General features: G+C 40.9%; 1 protein-coding gene across 1 annotated transcript; it reads left to right on the top strand.

The window, feature by feature from the left end:
- Positions 1–347: 347 nt before the first annotated feature.
- ddx54 (DEAD (Asp-Glu-Ala-Asp) box polypeptide 54) lies at positions 348–6596 on the top strand (the record flags this gene model as incomplete). Its single annotated transcript, XM_079234814.1, has 20 exons — positions 348–458; positions 1053–1167; positions 1315–1385; positions 1481–1669; positions 1784–1833; positions 1947–1988; positions 2082–2177; positions 2282–2403; positions 2543–2604; positions 2847–2978; positions 3125–3335; positions 3462–3593; positions 3700–3921; positions 4014–4087; positions 4188–4400; positions 4835–4992; positions 5082–5195; positions 5305–5415; positions 5507–5631; positions 5844–6596. The coding sequence occupies 20 exons, from the start codon at positions 348–350 to the stop codon at positions 6143–6145; spliced, it is 2652 nt and encodes an 883-aa protein (XP_079090940.1). The 3' UTR covers positions 6146–6596.
- Positions 6597–24056: the final 17460 nt, after the last annotated feature.

Genomic DNA, 24056 nt, shown 5'->3' on the forward strand with positions numbered 1-24056 from the left:
AGTGGAAATAAAGTCAAATGTGCATGATTATAGATGTGACGGAGGGTACTGCTGATTGGACCTCGATCCGGATTCACACGCTCCGTAGCAGTAGATGGCGATGTTGAGTTTCAAGCGACGTACCAGCTACACAGAATGAAAGAAGAAGAAGAAAAAGAAGCGGAAGCAGGAGAAACCGAAGAAGAAGAAACTCGCACGTGTGTACAACATGTCCGCCTGTCGTGTTGTTGCATGTCGAGCTTCCGTGAGCCGTGTTGACTAGTCTTTCCTCGTGTCACGCAGTTTTATTTCACAAACCGTACAATAACGTCACCAACGGCCGTTTAAGACAGCAGCGAAGCCTCACGATGGCGCAGAGGAAGAAGAAAATGACGAAGAAGAGGCGACACACAGACAACAGAGACCCTGACGACGGAGAAGTTGAACTGGCGGTTGAAACTAATGACGATGATGATTCCGTAAGGAGCAATATTTTAAGATAACTCACGAGGCAGCTGCCCGCTAATGAGTTAATCGTAGCGTGTGACGGCCTTTACGTTGTGTTGCGCACGCGATGGTCGGGTCCTCGCTCAGGTGTGGATGGAGTCGGGGTCCAGTGGTAGAGAGTTTTACGACAGGTCAAGAGGTTTTCGGTTCCGATGCCCCCTGTATGTTGTTTTAAGCAACTTGTCACCCCTAAATAGTAAACAATGAAATGTTGACATACTTATGTGTACATTCTCAAAGCCACTGATTACCATTGATTGTAATACTAATTGTTTACCTACCTTGTGGTACATCTATACGTAAACAGTCCAGTGAAGGAGACAACATGTGCCCAGAAGGCAAACCTTTTAATGTGAACAATGTTTGCATATTATAATCCAAGCAGATTAGAACTGTTATCCTATATTACCAGAACTATCCAGGGAAAATGTATACTTCTTGCATTTGAAGAAACGTGTGTCAATAGATTAATTCAGCAAAAGGCCTTGATAAAAGAAGTGTTTGTGTTTTTGGTACCTCTGTCATGTTGTTGAGAAGCTTTTGATGTGTTTTGTTGTTTTCCACAGATCGGGAAGAAACTCTTGCGGATCGCGACCAACACCGATGCCGAGCCGGACACCAGGCAGCTGGTCCGAGCCCAGAACAAGAAGAAAAAGAAGTCTGGAGGCTTTCAGTCCATGGGTAAGACTAGTGAAGAGTGTTCAGATTTCCCTGCTTGTCCGCTGGTTACTTGCACTATTGTAAATCTAAATCAGTTGAGCTAAAATTTCTACTTTTAAGTAAAGTCCGAGAGGCAATAGTATGTAACTACAATGTTTATGATTGCAGGTCTCAGTTATCCTGTGTATAAAGGTGTCATGATGAAGGGTTACAAAGTCCCTACACCGATCCAAAGAAAGGTAAGTCAGTGCCACTTAAAGAATCCCATAATCAAACATTTAGGACTTCTAACAGCACAATATTTCATGCAAAATCCTTCTCTTCACTACTTCAGACTATCCCAGTGATTTTGGATGGCAAGGATATAGTTGCCATGGCGAGGACTGGCAGTGGTAAGACTGCTGCTTTCCTGGTGCCCATGTTTGAGAAGTTGAAAGCGCCTCAAGCCCAAACCGGAGCCAGGGCCCTAATCCTGACCCCCACCAGAGAGTTGGCTCTGCAGACCATGAAGTTCACAAAAGAGGTCAGATGAACAGACGGATAAATCTTTTTTAATTATAGTTAAGTTCATCTGCAAATCCGTCCCTGTGATTTAGTAACTGTGCTTGACTTCTGTCACTTTATTTTGGTATTATAGTTGGGGAGATTCACCGGCCTCAGGTTTGCTTTGATCCTTGGTGGAGACAGGTGGGTGATCTCTCAATATTCGTGTGTTGTTTGTTTTTCGTTGTACTCTGAGATCTGTGCAATTGTCCTTTTAACTCTGCAATGGATGTAAATGTCCCTGCTTTCCCCCCCAGAATGGATGATCAGTTTGCCGCTCTTCATGAAAACCCCGACATGTAAGTGTATAGTTGTAGCATTGACTCCTTATGTCGATTCTCGCCATCCATGCACTGTAAATTGTAATCCTGATTTCTGCTCTTTCCCCTCAGAATCATCGGTACTCCCGGTCGCCTCATGCATGTTGTCAAGGAGATGAATCTGAAGCTGCAGAATGTGGAATACGTGGTGTTTGATGAGGCTGACAGGTGAGAAATGTAATTGTTTAAAGGTGTCATTTTCAATTCACAGCTTGGATTCACACTCGCAAGACGTTAATGTGTGAACGTGTCTGTTTTCGTCCTCCTCTCAGGTTATTCGAAATGGGTTTTGCCGAGCAGCTCTCGGAGATCATCCGTAGGCTTCCAGACAGCAGACAGACTGTGCTGTTCTCTGCCACTTTGCCCAAACTGCTGGTGGAGTTTGCCAGAGCTGGTGAGATGACTAAATTTCTGTTTTGCATGCATACATCATGATAGAAGATCAGCACCGTAACCATCTTCTTATCATCCATATAATAAGTTTATGCTTTAGGCCAAAGCAAACTAAATATGTGGTTTCTTTTATTTTCCAGGGCTGACTGAACCAGTGTTGATTCGTTTAGATGTGGATTCTAAACTCAGCGACCAGATTAAGGTAACGAAAGAACAGAGTTTATTAAACATTAAAGGGTTGGTAGACTTTATTTGAGACATGATTAATGATGTGCTCAATAATAATTTGTAATAATTACTGCTGATGGGATGTCAGTAACCTCCATCACCTCTGTGATTATTTGATAATTTGAATAAATATGACCAATTAAAGGTGCATGTTACATCTGAAGCTTGGCACTGTCCATCCTGTACAAAATTGTAATTTCTCCTGTCTTCCCTCAGCTGTCATTTTTCCATATGCGCATGGATGACAAGCAGGCGCTCCTGCTTCATCTTCTGAGGAACATAGTGAAGCCTCAGGAGCAGACAATTGTTTTTGTAGCCACTAGACACCATGTGGAGTACATCAAGGAGGTAAGAGACAAACGGCAGATTAGCTCAGTTGTGGCTCTTTGTGTGTATTTTTTCTCAATGACCACACACATTCTCAGGGAGTTCATGTGAAAGTTTCCTCATATTTATGAAATATGAGCTTTGATTTATTTTATTTTGATCTCCAGCTGCTGACTTTAGAAGGAGTGGAGTGTGCCTACATCTACAGTGCCCTCGATCAGACTTCCCGAAAGATCAATATCGGGAAATTTGTGCATCGGAAAGCCATGGTGCTGATTGTGACTGATGTTGCTGCTCGTGGTATCGACATTCCCATGCTGGACAATGTCATCAACTACAACTTCCCCTCCAAGCCCAAGCTATTCTTGCACAGAGTTGGTAAGCCGCTTGTACAATGAATCATGACCTCGATTTGTCTGTAGCCAAATTCTAATAAGGGGATGAACTGACCAGCTTGATATGATATTTTTTGGACCATCGTCATCACCTGTCTTTTCCCATCAGGCCGTGTTGGACGTGCTGGACGCAGCGGCATAGCCTACAGTCTGATTTGTCCAGATGAGATGCCTTTCGTCTATGATCTTCACCTCTTCCTTGGAAGGCCTGTTCATTTTGCCACACCTGAACACACACCAGGTAGGCTTTGCTGATTGCTTGCCAGGACTTCAATGGATATGAGTATACTCTTGGATTGATTAGTTGTCATAATCTTTGGCTCTCTGCTGCTCGTCCCCTCCTTCAGATATAGAGGGTTTGTTCGGTCGGGTCCCTCAGAGTATCCTGGATGACGAAAGTTCACATTTGACGACGGCTCACGAGAACTCCCTGGACCTGCAAAGCATGCTCCATGTCTCCGAGAACGCCTACAAACAGTACATTAAGTCTCGACCAAACCCCTCACCTGAGTCCTTCAGACGGGTCAAAAACACAGATCTGTCCATTATGGCCATCCATCCAATACTAGGTAAGTTTGGAGGAGGATGTCTGATGAAGAAAACGGTGATGATGGTGCTCAGGCAGTAGTTGGTAGTAACCTTTTTGTTGACCTTGTTTCAGGGTCTTGTTTGGAGAAAATGGAACTGGAGCGCCTTCACATAGTTGATGCCATCAAAAGCTACAAATCCAAAGCGGTGAGTTACAGTAGATAATAATGTAGATATCTCATAGTGCAGAAATTTCCTTCTAACCTGTGATTGGACATTAAAATGTTCTTCTTTTGTCTTCATGTAGACTATCTTTGAAATCAACTCTAGCAATAAGACAGAGGCAGGTAAGGTTATGCAGGCCAAGCGCTCCAAGGACACGCGGCTGGTGGACAAATTCAGCAAACAGAGAGCGACCCTGGCTGCAGAAAGCCGTCTGCACGAGCCCGTCAAATCCACCACCACCGCAGCCGACGATGATTTCACAAACAGCACGGGCGAAAACGAGGACGATATGAAGGCAAGTAACTCTCATGCTTCTGTGGTATTAATATTTGAAACCAAGCATCTACAGCCTGTCTCTTGAGCCTAAAGATATTCAGTTTATTATCTATTGATATAAAGAAAAGCAGCAAGTACACTAATCATTCAAAACAGTTAATTTGCTGTTGATAAACTGGTCATTAAATTAAGTAATCTATACAGCTCTAAAATATATATATATATATATATATATATATATATATATATATATATATATATATATATATATATATATATATATATATATATATATATATATATATATATATATATATTAAAACATTTGAATGAGATTGAGCAGCTTCTCTACTATGTGTTAATAATTGTTGCATATCCTCTTTTTGTACATGGCACTTAAAATGCTAGCCTCGATGTTAATGTTTAATGTGTAATACCTCATGTTTCCACCAGGGGGTGTTCTCAGCTGTAGTAGGTGGAAAAAAGAAACACTTGTATGATTATGGGGAAGATGGGGATGAAGGACAACAGAACAAGAGAAGCAGAAAGTCAGGCAAAGATGACGAGTATTACATCCCCTACAGACCCAAAGACTTTGACTCTGAGAGAGGGTGAGATGATAAACATTGAGTTTCTTTTCATCAAACATGATTACAATGTATTTGCTGTGTGTGATAACGTGTGTTCTGTTTGGCCTTAGCTTACGTCTCGGCACAGAGGGCTCTGCCTTTGAACAGCAGGCCTCCTCAGCGGTCCTGGACCTGATGGGAGATGATGGAGACAAGTTAAACCAGCAAAAGAGCATAATGAAATGGTGAAAATTAAAAACCACTTTATCTTTCTTTCTCTTCCTCTTTCTGACAACCCATGCTTCTGATTCTGCCATTTAGTTAGATAATTCAGTGTCTCTCTGTCATTTTTAGGGATCGTAAAAAGAAGCGCTTTGTGAGGAATGCAGGAAAGGAGGACCAGAAGAAGAAGATCAGACTAGATGGTGGACAGGTCATCGAGAACAAGAAGAACAAGAAGAACTTGTATCCTCTTTGTTTACTATTCTGGTTCTCTCTCACTCTGACCATATTTACCTGTATTGTTGCAATGTTGTTTCACTTAACCCCACGTCAGTTACGATGAGTGGAAGAAAAGATACAAGGTCGATGATGGAGACTCTGGCTCAGATGGAGAAGGAGGAGGAGGAAGAGGCGGTCGTGGAGGGAGGTGGCCAGGCGGAGCAGCAGGAGGTGGAGGAGGTAGGAGAGCAACTGTAATCTTAACTTGAACAGTTTAGAACTAATCATTTTATCTGAGGGACCATAACATTGACTGACTAAATCAAAAGTTTACTCCAGTGACATCAAATAACCAAACGAGATATAAAGTGTAAGCTTTAGAGGTATTAGTTGGTGGATTCTACAATCGTTGAACAGAGCAAGGTTCATTGTTTAAATCCATGTTTCCCTAGGTCGTGGCGGTGGTCGGGGTCGTGGCGGTGGTCGGGGCCGTGGCGGTCGTGGTCGTGGCAATAATCCAAACTTCCAGAGCCCAGGAGGATCGCAGCAGGCGCCCGGTGGCCTCAGAGTTCGTTCAGAGCTGAAGACAAGGGATCAAATCCTGAAGCGGCGCAAGAAAGACGAGAAGCACCAGTTCCTGCAGAGTGGAACCCTGAAGAACCGATCCAAAAACAAAAAGTGGCTTGGAGAAGTTAAGAAGTCAGGTTTTGGACGGGGTGGTCAAAAGAAGGGTAAGATGAGGAAGAAACTCTGAGGACACAGAGGGACGATGGTGTGATGAGGGACTGGATAATGAATACCATTATATTGCTACACCACCTTCAACCATTTTACAGCGTCCTTCATGATCAAAGGAGAAGATGAGTTGAGGAAAGCATTTCTACATGGTAGAGATGAACTGCTGAACTCGGCAGAGTATGTATAAGAATAATCCAGTGAACTGTAGTTTCCTCTTTTCTCCGTGTTGGCAGATTGTTTTTGAGTACTAAGATATTTCTACATAATTAACTGATGGCAAAATACAGATGTGATTCTGATAATATTCTGTGTCTTCAATTTGCAGTCAGTTGCATGTTGATACAACAAACAAAAGTGTGTTTATGATGTGACTTTCCAAAATATAACCATTTTTATTCTTGAATCTGAGACTGTTAAGTGTCCCTGATGTACATATATCTGCATTAAATACTGGTTCTGGTCCATAAAAGCGGGAATGTGTCTGGAAGAAAATCTTTAAGAAGTGAGACTCTGGCTACATATGGTATGACAATATAGCTCCATTAAACAGGGTTCTAGTTTCGGGGGAACCGTGGTCTAACTTTCTCTATCTGGTGTTCTTTTGCACATTTAGTTTCTGTTTGAATGGAAGCCCAGTCGGGGAAACCGCAGGCTTTGAAAGGATGTTTGATGTGACTTTGTTCCCTGTCGTCGGCCTTCGTATTTGTTGGTATGACGTTTCTTCCTGCTGGTGTAAAGTCTGGAGCTCTCCCAGCTTGTTCCCCAGTGGATGATGTGAATGAAAAATGAGGCACTGGTTTGTGTGAGTGGGTTTTCTGTGAACCTCAAAACGGACGACTACTACTGGGAGCCTGAACGGTCCAAAAACCTTTAGCTTCTCATTATTTTCCCCCTTTTGTAATGTTGTAATCCACCAAATGATGTGTTCAGTGAACGAGCTGAAACCACTGGTTCTGTTATGTTCTACGTTTTTAGTTTTCTGCTAACAAGTAGTATACAAATAGTACAGCTTCTTTATACGGTACAGTGCTGCACTCTTTTGGTGGAAAACTATCACTGCAAGTGTATTGGAGCACCCCAGACCAGTGCTGTGGTCCACTGACTCCCCACCGCTCATGGTGGGTCACTTTGCAGTAAGGCAGGAGAGTTGAGAGGTCACGAGGAGATCTGCCTTATAATAGTGTTCAGATTTAGTTTGGATGCTTAATCGGTAGAATACAAACATACGTCTGACTTGTTTTTGCGAGTCAGGTGTCAATTAGAAATGGATCCATATTTATCTGAAATGGAATTTAAAAGATTGGACATATTTAGACAAGTCTAATGTTTATTGTTATTAAGTAACTTTTAATGCAAATAAGAACTGACTTTCTTTTGACATACTTTTTGATGTGTTTAGATTCCCACCAATCCAAATACAATATTATTTGGGGTTGTGTACATCAACGACATCGTAAACTAGAGTTTTTTTCTTTTTCCTGCTTCACATCTGAGAAGCATCACATCCGACCACGTGTCAAATGATCATGTAATTTATTTCCTGCAGAAGATGCAGCAGTCGATCATCGGCAAAGGAGTTTTCTCTCCTCTCTTCAGCTGCTGGGAAGGTGCAAAACATGACCACATGCACAGCCGCCTGAGAGGAAGGAGCAGCACTACACCAAAAGGAGAGACGAGTAGCTCACTCCATCTGGATGTGGTTACTGCGCTCGCTGAGTTTTGGATGCTGTGCGTACATGCCATCATAGGTTATTCATGGCTGTACTGAATTAAGTGCTTCAGTCGTCTGTGTGAATGCTGCTAAAGATGGAAGAAAATGGGTGGTAGGTGGATAATGTATTTGGTCCAAACACAGCGGGGTCGTCATGGAGATTGTCACAGGACACACACACACCAGAACAGTCATATTTCATAATAGCGTGATCTTCCAAATAACACGTTCATTAAACTCACCAGTTGTTCTGTCGAGGGGATAAAGCAAGTTAAGTATTAGGTTGCTATGCAGTTTATGACCAGTCACAACTGTATCAATATTGTATGATTGAAAAATAATACTAAATATGTAATGTAAATAATTTATATATTTGCACAACCTTTTGAGACTAATAGTAATGTTATACAGTTGCTCATAAGTATAGAGCAAATACAGCTGGATCAATGGATCAAATTGTTAACTTTAATACTTTGCACTATCATTTTATACGAAGAAATTAACCATGAATACATTTATTTAATGCTGTATTTGCACTATTGAAATAGCTTCTCAGTATCTATTATTCGCAGTCGCTGACATTTTGACATCTACACATTTAATGAGTAAACTGTATGTTTCATGTGGGATAGAGCATTCAAACATAAAAAATAGAAGTCAATAAAATATGTTCTGTATGTATTGAAATATTCTCTAAATTAAGATTACATATATATTAGTACGGGGTTCATCAAATTTACTACCTTACTATTTTAGTATGCAAAACAAAAATGTCCCGTCATATGACTGACTCAGATATGCTCTGAATTCTATTTATAGTTCATTAAATATCAAAACTGTTAACAATTAATAGTCAAACCATGAATCTAAAAGTCCTGAATTTACTTCATTTTTAAAAAAAAATTACCTGTCTGTTCAAGGTAGATTTAAATTCTAACATAATGCTGGTTAGTTTAGTGAATACATGATTATCTCGTCCATTGTTGCATTTTGTGAAAAGCTAAGTTTGCAATGTAATCACTAATATTTCTGTTCAGGTAGGCTAAATATAATACCTACTACATTATCTTAGAAGTAGCCTAGGCTTTCTTTCTGAAATATACATATCAATACTGCTCAGTAGAAGTCCTGTATTCATTGTTACTCAACGTCCCTTTTCAATTCTCAATAATACTGGATAGTTTAATGGATAATAATGCATTAATTGTTCAGATACGTAACGTGTAACATTTCAGGTAAATTAATTAGAACGTTTTCCTCTGAAGTAGAAGTAAACCGTATGTAGTATACAGTTGAGTTGAATGTTATTTTATATATATATATATCTTTATTTAAAAGGGACCATGTACAGTTAAAACATAAATGTCACCATTTGATGCACTGTACCAGATTTTAGCTACAGCTAATTCACATCTGTAGTCCCTTGACAGACAATAACAAACATAAAACAAGAGCAAACAGTACAGGATAAAAGACACAATACAACATATGTGAGGAGAATGGCACACAATACAAAGCTACATTACAGCACATTAAAAATATGTGAGTAACATTTTGGGGGCAATTGCAGTAATTCAACATCATACTTCTATAGTGGTTTGGGGCGCTTTTCGTTTGGGTGGTCTCATGCAGTTGCATACCTTGCCCACCAGAAAAGTCTGGCCCTGCTGTTTTTATCCCATGAACCAGAGTGTGTTTCACTGATGCTTCTGCAGTGATTGGGTGGGTGACACGCGTATGTCAAGACAGGTGTATTGCTGAGGGACCCAAAGAAGCACAGCGTCACGTGTGGAGTTGTTTGTCGGAGCAGTTCTTGAGAAAGCTTCAAAGAGCAACGCCACATCTTAACCAGCATGCTTTGCACGGACACTGCACTAGTTTCAACTTACACCCGAACAAACCATGTGCTGGCTATGAAAGGTTATTTGTGGAGAGCAGCATCCAGATTGGGCATTTGTACTGTCTGTCCTCTAACTATCTGCGACCAGAAGGAACTGGATTGAAGGAGATCATGTAGCCTACGATATCAGTTAATCCTCACGTGGAGATACTGCGCTACAGCCGGGCTGTACCTCATATCCCGTCCTCTGTGAAACCATCCCTCAGCCCTCCTCGTGTATCCGATGGCCCCTCTCCCCGTCCCAGCGCTCTATAGTGCTACAGCAGCTCTCCAGTCATCAGGAACAGCAGCTTTATCTTTGTTTAGGGTTCCCAGGACTGACACAGCATCCACTTGAGATATGCCAAAGAGCCGGAGATTTAGAGTACCGCTGCTCTCGGAACAGTGGGATATAAATGCTAGGCAGTAGTTACAGCTGTAGAGGCCTTTGTCTGACCATTAGCCACAATATGAGAGCATTGAAAATGAAATGTTTGACCAAGCTTTATTTAATTATATATAATTGGGAAAAACCACACTTCTTAGTTATTTAGGACATTTCTGTGTAAACTTTGCATGGGTTTGTCAATCAACTCGTACCATGTCACACTGATTGACCTATCGGTTTCGGTTTATCTCCGTGTCTTATAGAAAAGCACTTCTCTACTTGTTTGTGCCTTTGAAGGACCCTCTGTCATCAAAGTATCCTCACATGGCTCAGCTTTTATTGCACTCCTTGATTGTCCATGTTTGATTTTCTGACAACATGGCTCATGAGCTGACTCTTGAAACGTGGCTGCTAGTCTTTAAGTGCACTAACAAGAAGCGGTCTCCGCTTGCAACGGCATCAACAACATTCAGGTTTCTTGCAGCAGCCTGGAACATAAAATAAATAATGTATCAGTTATTAGCGTAGACATCCAAAACATTTAGCAGGTGCTGCATTGAAAAACAAATACTAAAGGCAGAAAGTCAGACAAAAGATCTGCAAACTGCACTGAGAGCTTTCAGTGAATTGAAGTTAATGGAACAATGTTTCAAACAAAGATCATCATCACTCTCGTAATAGTGATCTACTCTGACTCTGAGCTGGGTAACACTGTGTGATACTCCAACATAAAGGACAAAACAAAACGTTTTAATTAACTATATATTTAATCTAATGGTTGATAATCTCAGCAGTCATGTAAAACATATACATGCACGATGTGTACTGATTTGAATGGGTTTAAACATTTAAGAAGTGGTATGGTCCTTTTAAATCAGGCAATGCTTTGGAATACAAAAAACCCTCCTTACCCAGTAACTTTGTGTTGCCCTCTAGATATTTGAACAATGTGTTGAGAATTCTTTCCCATAATTATCTCGTTAATCTTAATCCACTATCAAAGCAATTATCTGTTTACAGATATGTGAGTGTGTTGTGTCTGTTTTATTCTGTCCCGAGCAGCCGTCCCTGCAGTCTGGCTCTCTCCTCCAATGATAAGATTGCTGCCCTTTCTCAGGCTATCGCTTACGAGGCAAAAGGCCACTTGAGGAATGACCGGGCCAACATGACTGACATTAGCCGCTCTTGCCTCGTGCAATTTCACTCTCCTAATGACTCATTAACTCGTGTTTTAATGGGACTTTATTTTTATTTTTAAGAAGGGCATCCATTGCTGCCCTCTCCGACTGGGTGCAGCTGAGATGTTGTTAGTTTCAACTGCCGGTTGGCTCGGTTTCTTGTGATATTATAATTACCATGCTGTGGCTTTGTTTTGGACAAAAGGCAGCTCATGAAGATGTTTGGAACAACCGAACACGCAGACGCTTCAAGGAAACCTTAAATTAGCTTGATTGTAAGGGGGAAACTTTTGTCACTAGGACTTTTTCTCTGAGCCAGAAACGTCCTAATTAGAGATATAAACGTCTGTTGGGGTTGAGTTGGCTGCAGGCCATTTACAGTAAGTTGAATAAGAACCACATTGGGAAAATGATCACACAGATCCGAATCCCTTTGAAAACCCTGAAAATTTCTATGATGAAGTGTGACAAGCCGAAGTTCAGAAATGGCACAAACAGTTAACACAGTGAATGAAAATACACTTTTTGAGACATGATATACGAGTTAAATTCTAATATTTAGTTACTCTTGCAGTACACCAAACTATGTATATACTGAACCTCTCTTTTAAAAACATTCCTGGTACTTCTCAATGATTCCCGGTAACTGGGAACCTGCTGACCTACAGCATTCATCTAACCCGGCTAAAAACAAGCCACATGTGCTTGACCTTTAGTGGCCTTCTCATTTGTAATCATTATTTGGGGATGTTAAGTAACAATACTTTTAATATATGGGTAACTTCCTGTGGGTTTGAAAGTGGCAGGGACAACTATTTAAGATTTACAGATGCACCACATAAATATTCAGCTGTCTCATTATAATCCCCTTCCTAAATTTTCAAGTATCCAATCTTTCTGATTAAACCGGAAAGAACCGTGCCGCCTCAAAGCCCCACCACCTGCCAATTTTAAATGTAAAGACCATCTTTCATTGCCAGAGAGCTGTGTCTCTGTTATGATCTGTTACTGCTGTCAAGCTGTAAATCTGGATGCACCCTCTGAGAAAGGAAAGGCCTTTCAGCGGGGACTATTACGTCTAAAGCAAGCTGCGAGACAGTGTTTCCGCTGCTTGCCTTTGTGCCATGAAAATGAAATAGAGTCAGCACGCAAAGGCCTCTTTTTTTTCAGTTTTGCACCTCTTTTTCTTTTTTATTGCCCTCAGCATCTTCCCACATTTTCCATATTTTGTGTCATTGGGACCGCAAACGTCGAAAATAGCGGTTGCTGGGTTTGTTGTGTGTATTCTAAAGTGGAAAAATGGCACACTAATGTATATGTGGTGGAGTTGCTTAACTGTACAATAAAACGGCAGAGAAATGCATCGCATGAAAGGTACCATTTAGATTCCGCAGGTCTACCAAAAATATTAACATCCTCTCTAATCAATACAATTAATCCACCATTAAGAGAGCTAACATTCATTTAGAGGATGTGTTTGTATGAATGACAATACAAGAGAGACTACTGTGTGTGTGGTGCTGTTAGGGGGAAACATGTTGGCATGGAGCCACATTGGATCAGGACTCAGAGAGGGTTATTTTTGGGGATGCTCAGGTGCCTGGGGCCCCGTCAGAAAGCCCATATAAAGAGGTCCTCTCTGGGTGGGTGGAAAGTGGGTTATCAGCTTCAGTGTCGCTACTCGATGGGGCCAACTCGTTTGCATCTAGTCAACACCTTCCGCCCCTCTCTGGCTCAGATCCTAAAGCGACCCCTGACCTGACAGAGCACTTTGAATACATCTCTTTCCACATTTCCTCTTACACTCTACCACTTCCTAAACCAATTAATTCTATTTCACACTAAATGCATTTATTTATTTCCAACCCTTTTCCAAGTCCCATCTATCGGCCCTTATCTGTTTTACATTATTGATGAACGCAAAGAGCAGAGGTGTGTTCTGCTTTGACCATGCCATGACAGTACCTCGGGGTTAATGGGATTTCAGTGTAAAGCTGAGCTAAAATCACTGTACTTATAAAGATATGCACATTCAGTGCAAGTGTGAGTCTGTAGGCTGTCAAACCTCTGATACAATACAACAGTAATCAGTGTTAGTTCATACATTTGCACTATACAGCAGGGATAGTGTCATTCCAAAAACTTCCACAAAAAAAAGGATTTATCCTTCTTATAGTTGGATTAATTTAAGCTATGCCAGTGCATCCTAATCTGCGTTGTAAAAATGTTTCTGATATTGTACAAGACTAGCATATTGAAAAATGTTATTACCACATTTTTCCGTTCTTCCTTCTCTTCCCGTCTCTCCTTTCCTTGTCTAAGGAATGTTTTCCCAGAGACTCTTTTCACCCTCTGTGAACGCTCTGTCTCTCTGTGGTTACACACTTCATTTGTCTTCCCCAGGATCAGAGAAACACCAAAAATCTAAATAATCACTGGACATTGAAGTAGCAGAAAGCTTAAGACAAACCCTGGATAACAAGATGACACAACTTGTTAAGACAGAGCTCTTGAGAAGCTGGCCACTCCAACAAATTATTTCATTCGTCGTTAGTCATATTTAACCAGTATTTCAGGATGCTTTTAAAAACTAAAGCACATTTGATTATTTATTTAATATCAATATTTTTCTTTGACATTGTAAAGCTTTGGAAAGTTTTAAGTAGTAATTTGGTTGCAAAAAAAAATTATGTGGTCATTTTTATTTTGACAGTGATACACTACATGTTATATGTAAAATGCATTAATCATGAACATTTCCATCACTTTGATATTGCATCGTATCTTAACTTGTCAAGGGTACTAAACAGAAAATCAAACAGAAATAGTCTATAGATTCCATTTTATAAGCCCATACATGAAAATAGCTTTAATCATCTTACTTCCTCCAGCTGACAAAAGCTTTTGATGCACAACTGTGGCCACATAATCCAATATTATCTTTTTAATATTGAATACAACTATTGCTTTGCTTAACTTTCGTGTGAGGTTTTACGTATGTTCTTTCAATATTCTTATATTATATTATTTTTCTTGAAATTACATTTCAGCCCAGAGAAAAGCCATTTCACGCTGCACTTAACTCGCCTACCAAAAGATGGAGCTACAGCCATTGTCCAAAGTCAGACAGAGAAGAGTGGAAACCAGTGGGCTTTTCTGGGCCTCCCAGCGAGGTTTGAGTTCTGGATGTTTGTGAGCGGGCTTGAAGTGATCGTAGCGTCAGGGTCGTCAAACAGTGTAGAAAAGTTTGTATTGGGAGCCATTCATCAGTGGTTACTCAAAGATAACACCATGCAGCAGTATTTCATTAATATTGGTATTGGATGGCTGAATGGAGGAGTCACTTAAAGCCCTATGTGTATATATATATATATATATATATATATATATATATATATATATATATATATGAAAATTATAGTTGCATTGACTTGGGAAGGGGAGGAGGAGTGCTGTAACCTTTTCCATAAGGAGATTTGAGGGTTGTGATTGGTTGACGACTATTTTCCCATCTCTCTTCCGCACTCATGCTTCCTCCCCACCCCCTCCCACCAGACCCTGGATGGCACGCAAGGCCCTGACCACTGCCGCAGCATGGCGCCGAGGGGGTACAGAGTTTGTGTGTGTGTATGTGTGTGCATGTTGTGTGCGTCAGCCCCTTTTGGAAGGCCGAGACCCCGGATATGTTGTGGAAGTGTGCAGTGGACAGGGGCCAGACAGGATGTGACCTCCTGGAGGAAGCTTTGCCGGCCCGATAGGCCAAGTGGCTATCAATCAACACCCTTTGTCCCGCCCCCAACTGACCACTTCAAACGCGCTGGAGGATAAGACCAATGGCCAGCTCTTTTTATTGATCTTTTATATAAATTAGCAAATTATAATTGCTGGTTAAGAAGACTGTGATCAAGAATGAATGAACGAAACCATTCCTCAATAACAAAAAGAAGTGTACCGTTCAGCAACTAGCTATTTGCATTTTTCTTTCGCTGATAGAAAAGCGTGAAAGTTAGTTTTTCACGTTGGATTTGCTGAAGACATATTTCCCCGAGTATTTTGCTGGGTTGCTGTGATAAATCCAGTTATATCTATGGACCCTCCAGCAGTCACCTTTGCTGTTTAATTACAGAATGTGACCTAGATCTGTATCAGTCACCTGTAGTTGCCGGAAATGATTATTTATAAGTCTTTTGGACCCCACTGTAATTTAGCAGGGCCACTTTCATTACTCCCAATCCACGGTAACAGCAGATCAAAGCTCCATATTGATTGTCCTCCTCTGCAGGCTGTCCGGGGTCGGACCTGCACTTCGGACAAATAGCCGGCAGGTCAGGAACTCAGTTCCGCTGAGGGTAGAGGCCAAGAGCCCAGGACTGACCCGACACCGATGCCACTGTGAACTGTGTCTTATGGCTTTCAGTTTCAGACAAAGTACATCTTTTTTTTCCGTGGCATTGCAGAGATGGTTGCTTTGGTGGTGATAATGATGAGATGAGGGATTTATAATGACTCAAGTTTTTATTGTCTGCATTGTTAGTAGCCAACGCTGTGATAGTCATATCTTTGTTAAATTTGACAATAACAGGGTCAACATCAAGACTATGCTGCAAAAGGTTGCCATGGGTGGGTCACTTTTCCTTCTATTGTGGCGATAACAACAAACATCTGGAGGTAATGGAAAGTTCATTCCAAGTTTGCTACAACACTAATTTGCACGTGTTGCTGTGGAAGAAAAAAGTATCCTAAAGTAGAGCAAATAACCAGTTTACTTATTCTAATTACACTTTTGTTGCACGTATGATGATTTTATTTATATCCTGACCTCTTTCAACTACCAGTCCATTTAGTTATGTCTTGAAACAGAGAAAAAGCTGTTATATTCTGGGGGTAAACGCTCTTCATCTCCACTCATTTGGTATGTTTGCACAAGAGGATATCAGTGAAAAGCTCACTGGCCCAACAGGCTAACTATGGGGGAAAAGGACAGGAGTTAATAGACATATGGATATCTCAGTGTTGTCCGTGTCTGGGGAAAAAAGTGCTAAAGGTGCTAATTAACAGAGCTGTCAGTGGTTCCTTGAAGTGAAGTGAACTTGCCGATAAGCAGAGTGGCTGGTGGAGGGAAACTGATGAGGCCCCCAAGCCATCTGGACCTTGTTCTCCCAGAGAGCAGGGCTGTGGCACGAAACGCCTATCAACAGTAAAATATGCAGAAAATATTACCTGATTTGGTTTTTAAAACAAGAAAACAAGTGTCAGGTTACAGTGTTGACAGGTCTTGGAGGTACACAGGTAATAATGTTTGGTAAAGTAAACATTTGGTGGTATTAAAGGTTTCAAGCATGCAAGTTCATGTGTGGATTCATGAAAAACCACCAGAATTTGCTCACAAAAAATATATCTGTTTTTGAACATTGACATCAGGACCAGCTTCACATTTTTGTGTCCTTTTATTTGCTGTTTTACATCTAAACCAAAACACTTTTGGGTCAAATCTGTTTCTTGTAACATACTTGTTTGAGAAATCGCCTGAAAAAACAAATGCATGTGGACTGGAAGGTGCACATATGAATAAGAAAATGTGAGAGTGTGCTTTTAAATCATTTAATGTCTGGGTTCTTATTTTCTGGACAATTCTAGAAAGAAAAAAAAACTGGACTTCGATGGATTTTCTCTCTCTTTCAGTCATCCTTCGCAGTGGAGCTCTGCAGTGCTAAAGTGCTGTCCTGTGACTGTGGAAGGCCTGCGTAGCTCATCTCCTGCAGGTAATCAACCATCATTCATTCATGAGGCTGTGAGTGTGCAGGAGAGACTCTGGATCTCCCCTGCTGCTTCTGCCAACAATACATCCTGCTACACGTTAGGGAACATGACAACTGCACTCCCTCCCAGCTCATTGCACCTGAACACACTCCTCTATCTCATGACATGATAGGTCAAATCAGATCTCTCACATACGGTTTGGTAAGTCAGCCTGCTTCATGGGGGCTGAGGTAGGAGTATAGATTATTATATCAAATTACACCTTGTACATATAATTGTGTACCAGCCTACTCGGATCTCTCTCTTTGCTATGTTTGGTTTCATAGTTTTCCATGAAGAACACATGTGATTTGTAACTGTTAATTCAAGCAAACTGAACTCTTCTACCAATTAACATACCTGCTGGTTGTGCTAGAGTGTTGTAAATAGTTTTGAATATAAATCAATCAATAAAGAGTAGTTTTATATTTTAAGGTCAGCAGCACATGCATAGCACAAGGCTGTAAAGTTGTATAATGTTGCAAAACTTCCAATTTGATTTGACACCCAACAATAAGAACACGATTAATGAAATTGTACCTGCACCAGAGGGCAACTTGATAGCTTTACTTCCCCATTAAGTGAAAAGAATGTCAGTATTTTCCAAAGTGTATCAATGACTTCTGTAAATCCTCATCACATCCAGAGTTTTGCATACATTATTATTTGTGACTGTAGTTCTAAAGAAGCTACAACGTCTCAAACCACCATAGCAGGATGGTTTTGGGGGACGCTAAATATTGCATTGGTTGACCAATAATAACATAATAAAAATAATTATAATCCACATACCTTGATCAGAAATACTTTAAAAGTTATTTCAACACTGTATTAAGAATTAATAATACTTACAAAAAAACAGTTTTATAGTAGATGTAGAGTGTTGGGACTATATGTTAGACTTCTTAACTAAATACTTCTGTCAGTCAACTAGATTTCTTCTCTCTTTATGTCTATTGAACAAAAAGAACAACATGTTATTTAAAGGAACATGAAAGCTGATGTAATTTATTTGGTCACTGATAAGGGGCAGTAAAACTTAAATAAGCTTATTCATCATAAATAGTTTAGTTATTGTGATCACGAGGAGAGAACATCCTGGATTGAATATCTCAAAGTTGCTGTTGTTTGTTTCTGGTGCTCACTCTTCAGTCACATAGCATTTATTTAAACTAGCATTAAAGTATTGTGCTGTGTTTGTGTGACCATTTGTGAATATGTCGTCCATCAGCATGAATTAGACCCACCATTGGACCTATTCCTCCTGTGAGGCAGGTAACTATTGCTCATGTTTAGGCAAATGGCCACAGGAGATTATGGTTTGAGAAAGCAAAAGGTTTCAGGTTAAAACTTGCGGTGAGGTAAATTAGCAGTATTGACTCTTTCATCCTTGTTCACTGTTGAGGTGCTCTTGAGCAAAGCACATAAACGCACAACTGACCAACAGCTGCAGTTGGATATTAGCTGCATTGTACAGTATGTTTATTCGTGAGAATGAAGCGCAACCACACAGCAAACTTTATATGGATACAGTTTGAAGAAGTGCAGATCTATGCTAATTTAAAACCCCTTTTTGTGAAATCATGCTCAAATAAAAAATAAAAATGCATTTGATTAAAGTTAGAATACAGACTTGGCTTAATCTGTTTTCCATGTCTGATTCAAACTTGGATTGGGTAACTGACAAATTACGTTCATATGTCATTTACTGAGTTGAAACATAATCAATTGATTATCTTCCTTCCTTCATTGTTGATGGAATGCTCTCTGCCATTAGCTCATTATCATCAAGCGGTTTATCCCTTAGGTTACTTATATATATTTGAACTGTTCGGCTATAGAATGGTGAGTTTTACGACATATCGCATATTTTCAGGCTTACTGCGAGACTTACGGCAGTCTCTTTTTTCCTCACGTTATTCACTGTCTCAGTATCTTTTTTTTAAATTACTTAACGTATATTGTGTGTGTGTGTGTGTGTGTGCACACCTGATTTGCACGCCTGCGTTCGTGAGACATGGTATTATCAGTGTGGTTCACTGGTTCAACGAAAAGGGTTGAAATGATATCCAGAGCTCAGACATCAAACACGGGAGGCCAGTTGAGTTATGTTGCATCGATCGACTGCGAGAACAAAGGGAGCGATGGTTAAGGGGATGGAAATCGTGGAAGAAGGAGATAGATGAAGCAGACAGAAGACAAGCAGCCCGGGGTCTGCAGCGAATTCTGTTTGGGGTCTGAGGCTCTGGGGTTTATGTCAGTCAGGATCTGGAGGAAAAGTTGCTCCCTTGAGAAAAAGAGTGGAGAGAAACAGAGAGCGAGATGCAAGGGGATGTGTGGGGCACTAAGGGTTCGGATGAGAGGTGAAATTAACCAGGTTCCCTCTTGGCCCAGCTGTCAATCCGTCGCTTTCCTTTCTGCTGCTCCACAGTATAACTCTGAATGTTTTTTACATTTTTTCAAACAAGTCAGGTGCTGTTTTGGAGTATGCATGACTGCCTAGTTTCCGTCTGTCCATGTCTGTTTTTCTAAGCCGTTACAGTTGTGTATGGGCACATGTCTGGATGGTGATGAATAACCAGGCCCTCCTTGGTTATCTCGACTTCCTTTAGAGTTTCAAGTGAGAGCCAGATGTAGCTATTTATCTTAATCTTTCCTCTCATTTAGTCTCTATGGAGTTGGAGGCCATTTCACTTTTCATTAAGTTATCGAACATTAGAAGAACATCTTGTTAAGAGAAAATAATCTGGATGTGTCGACTATATTGTCACCACCGCATATAAAATAACAACGGTAATAAAACAATTGGGCCTTTAATAGCTGTATGACAAGTATATATGACATAAGAAGACCCGATGAAGCTTCTTCATGTACACATAAAGATTTAATTTCCTGTTGTCATATTAATGCTAATGCATTGGAGATGTACCGGAATAAAAAGCTTTAGAGAGAAAGACATGAGAGAGTGTTGAGTCAGAGGAGATGGGATTTCTCACACCAGTGTAAATGTCATGCAGTTTTTTTTAAGTGACTATACATTACAAAATAAAATATTCAACGCAGTCCACATTTGACTGATCTGTGAGCTTCTCCGCCTTAAATATATCTAAAATCTGAACGTTTTGATACACCCGACAACCTCATCAAAAATGTATGTAATTCTGTTAATAAGTAAAAAGGGAATAGTACATTTAAATGAAGCGTACAATATTTTCACAGAGGGCATAAAAGAAGCAGACACTTCCTGCACAAAGTCGTAAATTTGCCTTTCGTGCCACAGATTGACAATGTGCACCCCTTGTGTTTACAATTAATAGATTTGAACAATGTCATCCTCAGTGACGACAGACCACATAAACACCACTCGTGTCTGTGGGAAGGATCACGTCTCGGATATATATGGCTCATGCCTGCAGTTTCTGTGTTACAAGATGATATAAACCGCTCTTTGATTCAAGTGTGGTGAAGGAGTGTCCAGAGTGAGCAGCGTCGTCTCTTACCATGTGGTTCACTCTCTGCTCCTACTGGCTGGTCGGAAGGGAGGACGCTAATTTATTGAAGGGACCCATCTCAGACATAAAACAGTCTTGTATCACACAATCTTCTTTGAGGCTAATCAACTAACTTGTTAACTAATGACTGTCGCTGTCGTTATGCTGCTACAGTATTGATTGCTTACTGGTTTTTGATCTATTTTTGCATTTAAATAACTGCACATGTATGTCAGTTATTTAAATGCCAAAATAGATCAAAAACAAGTAAATCAAGTAAGTAAAATTTTTAAGACAAGCACCTTCACTTATAGTTCACACCAAACCACTTTAATTTGACCGAATAATATTAGCACTTTTTATAATTCTGCCACTAAAGTTTTGACATTCGGGGCTTTTTCCAAACTGATGATTAAAATGATGGCAAAGAGCAGGCGAGTGAAGAAGAGTGCAGTTTGTGAGCCCCGGGCGTGTGCACATGGCATGCAATCCTTGCCGAGAGGCACATGGCTGCAGCACATGTATGTATGTTCACAGTGTGGCTGCATTCAGCTGCAGTAATTGATGATAAACAGGTCTCATTGCTGGGATTTTATAGCTTTTCCAGTCTTGTTAATTCAGAAAAGAAATGCATTGGTTCTTTCCTTCCGTATTTTTTTGGCTGGTTCCATGAACATACCTTTGTTATGGGCACTGGAGGCCAGGCAGCTTTAAATGGCTGTGTCAATACCAGAGACGGAAGTCAGGTTGCCGCCATGTCAGGTTCAACAGTGGACAGAGTGTTCGATAGGGACGGTTGTGTGCCTGGCCAAAGACCTGTGGAGTAGTTTCCTTTTCCAACAGCCAGTTTTGCTGCAGTGAGGCCATATGTACAACATGCAAGTCCTCTGGCGTATACATAATACATATTTCACTCGTTATAGTGAAAATGTGCCTTATTTGAGACAATGTGAAACAAACAATATGTTGAATTAAAGATTTTTGTGAGCTGCCCTATTTAACACAGGATGGACAACTGAGTTTTGCATCCTTTCAATTAAGCATGTAGCGGGCATTATTATATACTTTGCAGCTTGAATGATTTTAGTTGCATGCATGAATACATTTTAACAATTCGGTGCAATCAAACACATTCTCACACGCTGATTTTTAAGCCCAGTATGAGTCACCATGATGGAGGGGATTTACAAACAGACTGCCTCGTTCGTACTTTATGAAACATATACAGTTATACCTTGCCAGCAGGGGGCATTTGTTCTTTGCAGTAGCCAACTATTTTGTGTGAAATCAAGCATCCAGATTACAGCCTAACCGAGCCCTTTGTGCGGGGGATAGAGGTTGAGCGGTGGTGAGTGGGGCAGCAGGAGGAGGGAGGACTGGGAGCGGATTCTTGTCCAAACATTCTGCACGCGGATTTGTATTCATTGCACCCCTGCTGCTATTGATATCATTACGCGGGGTGCACATGCTGCGAGGAGGGGGCTGTGACTGGCAATGCGGAGGTCATGGAGCTGCAGGCCCTAACGAGAAGTGACACTGGCTCCAGGTCGGCCAAGCATCCACTGGATTTCAATGGGAGCCGCACTTTCCCAGTCAGCGCATTAGATCAAAGATCATTACCTGCTAATCAAAACACATGAACGTAAGGGGCTTCCCTTCTTCCACTCTCTCTTTCGCTACTCTTTTCTGAGCCGAGGCTTTGGAGGAGAAAGAAGGGAAGACAAAGGAGGAGACTGCACCAGCTACTGGGCTGGATGGACCTCCATGGCCCCATGAGAATGGAAGACCCCCACCCCGTTACTTCCTGGACTCATTCAGGCGCCTCAGCTCTTCCTGCAGCCATCACTAGCCACAAACTAACGCCTGTCTTTAATGTTGCTAAAAGTTTAAGCAAAAGTCTTCACCACATTATCAATACCTTCCACCATGCTTGTGGCTGGATAATAATGTGTGAATCTATATCTTTTCCCAGGGCCTGTTGTCTTATTTGGTGCCGCGGTGGGTTTGGTAGGTCACCACCTCTACAGGATGAGCTGCTCTTTACCCGAAGACGTGACCACAGGACTCTTGTCTCGTCACATAGTGACATAACTTCTGGCTCCTTGAAACAGCCTTGCATCCAAGCTTAGTTAAGCTGGATATTTCTGTAACACAGGTGTATAAAAATCTCAAAAATCCTCTTGTGTAAAGCTTAAAATATAGATGGAGGACAGTCAATAAACATCTGTTTATACTGTTGAAAACCTCTCCTTTAGGGCATGAGGGTTCTTCTGAGATGAGGATAATGTGGATGCTGTGTTGTCCACTTAATTCAGTTCAGGTCTCTTGGTAGAATTGGGGTGATGGGGAGGCAGAAATAAGTCACCTCGGGGCAGAGGCCTGGGTCTTGAAATGTCGAACCCCCTCGGCCAACATGGGACAGGACGAGAGTGAGGGAGGACATAGAGGGGGGAGCAGCGGTGGGTATTTTGCTGCTGTACCGAAGGCTCCATGGCCCATTAATCGTTTGTTTGAGTTTCCGCCCCAGCGAGCATGTCATGTCTCCATTAGAGAGGGTTTGTTTCTTCTTCCTGTCCGCCTCTTGGCAGCAGGGGGCTCTCACACATCTCATTTGGCCGTGCACTGCTGTCTGGTGCCAGGCAGACTGTCCTGCGTTTGTGTGTGTGTGCACACGTATTCGTGTGTATGTGGGTGTGCAAATGTGCATGGCGAATTCATGTTTTCGGGCTACTCATTTCCTAGAGGTGAACGTTAATGCTAATCGAGTTAGGAGGGTGCTGATTCCAATGTGATCTGTTGTACAAACCAAATCCCTCCTAAAGACTGTTGTCAGTTACTTAAGCCCTCTGACTACTGCAATTCATGGATTACTCATAATTGGATTACTTTGGATATTTGTGTCTGTCTTTGCTCCTGTAATGTATAAAATAATGACGAAAATCAACAATTTGTTTTGTCTCTAACTTGACTCACTGTTGCTTTTTATCAACTGAAATGCGGCTCCAGATGAGATTTTTGTTATTTGATTAATCGGATGGATGAGTACACAATTTATCTGCTTCCTGCATCCAGCAGAGTTAAAAAAAATCTTTGCCTACCAGCAGATTAATACTAAAACTGAAGAGGACTGAAGGCCAATTTGTTAAACTTCATGTTTTGTATTATCTTTTTTAGACCAAAAGGAGAGTTCATATCATATAGTGAGGTTGAGGTTAAAATTATCTAATTTCCAGTATCAAAGGATAATAATGATTTAATTTGTACACTTACCTTAATTCAATAATTCAATAAAATGAACATTATTTGTAATGAGCTTAAAGTTCAATTCTGTCAAGTTTTTTTTATCTGCACCACCTATACTACTGAGTATGGCCTCAATCTTTCTACAAAAACCCAATACCATGAGTCAAATAGTAAAAAAAGATGAAATGAATCACCTTATTGTCTCTGCAAAGATATTCTTCCTAAGATGCAACATTCC

The sequence above is a fragment of the Taurulus bubalis genome (assembly GCF_910589615.1).
Source record: "Taurulus bubalis genome assembly, chromosome: 19".
Lineage (NCBI taxonomy): Eukaryota > Metazoa > Chordata > Actinopteri > Perciformes > Cottidae > Taurulus > Taurulus bubalis.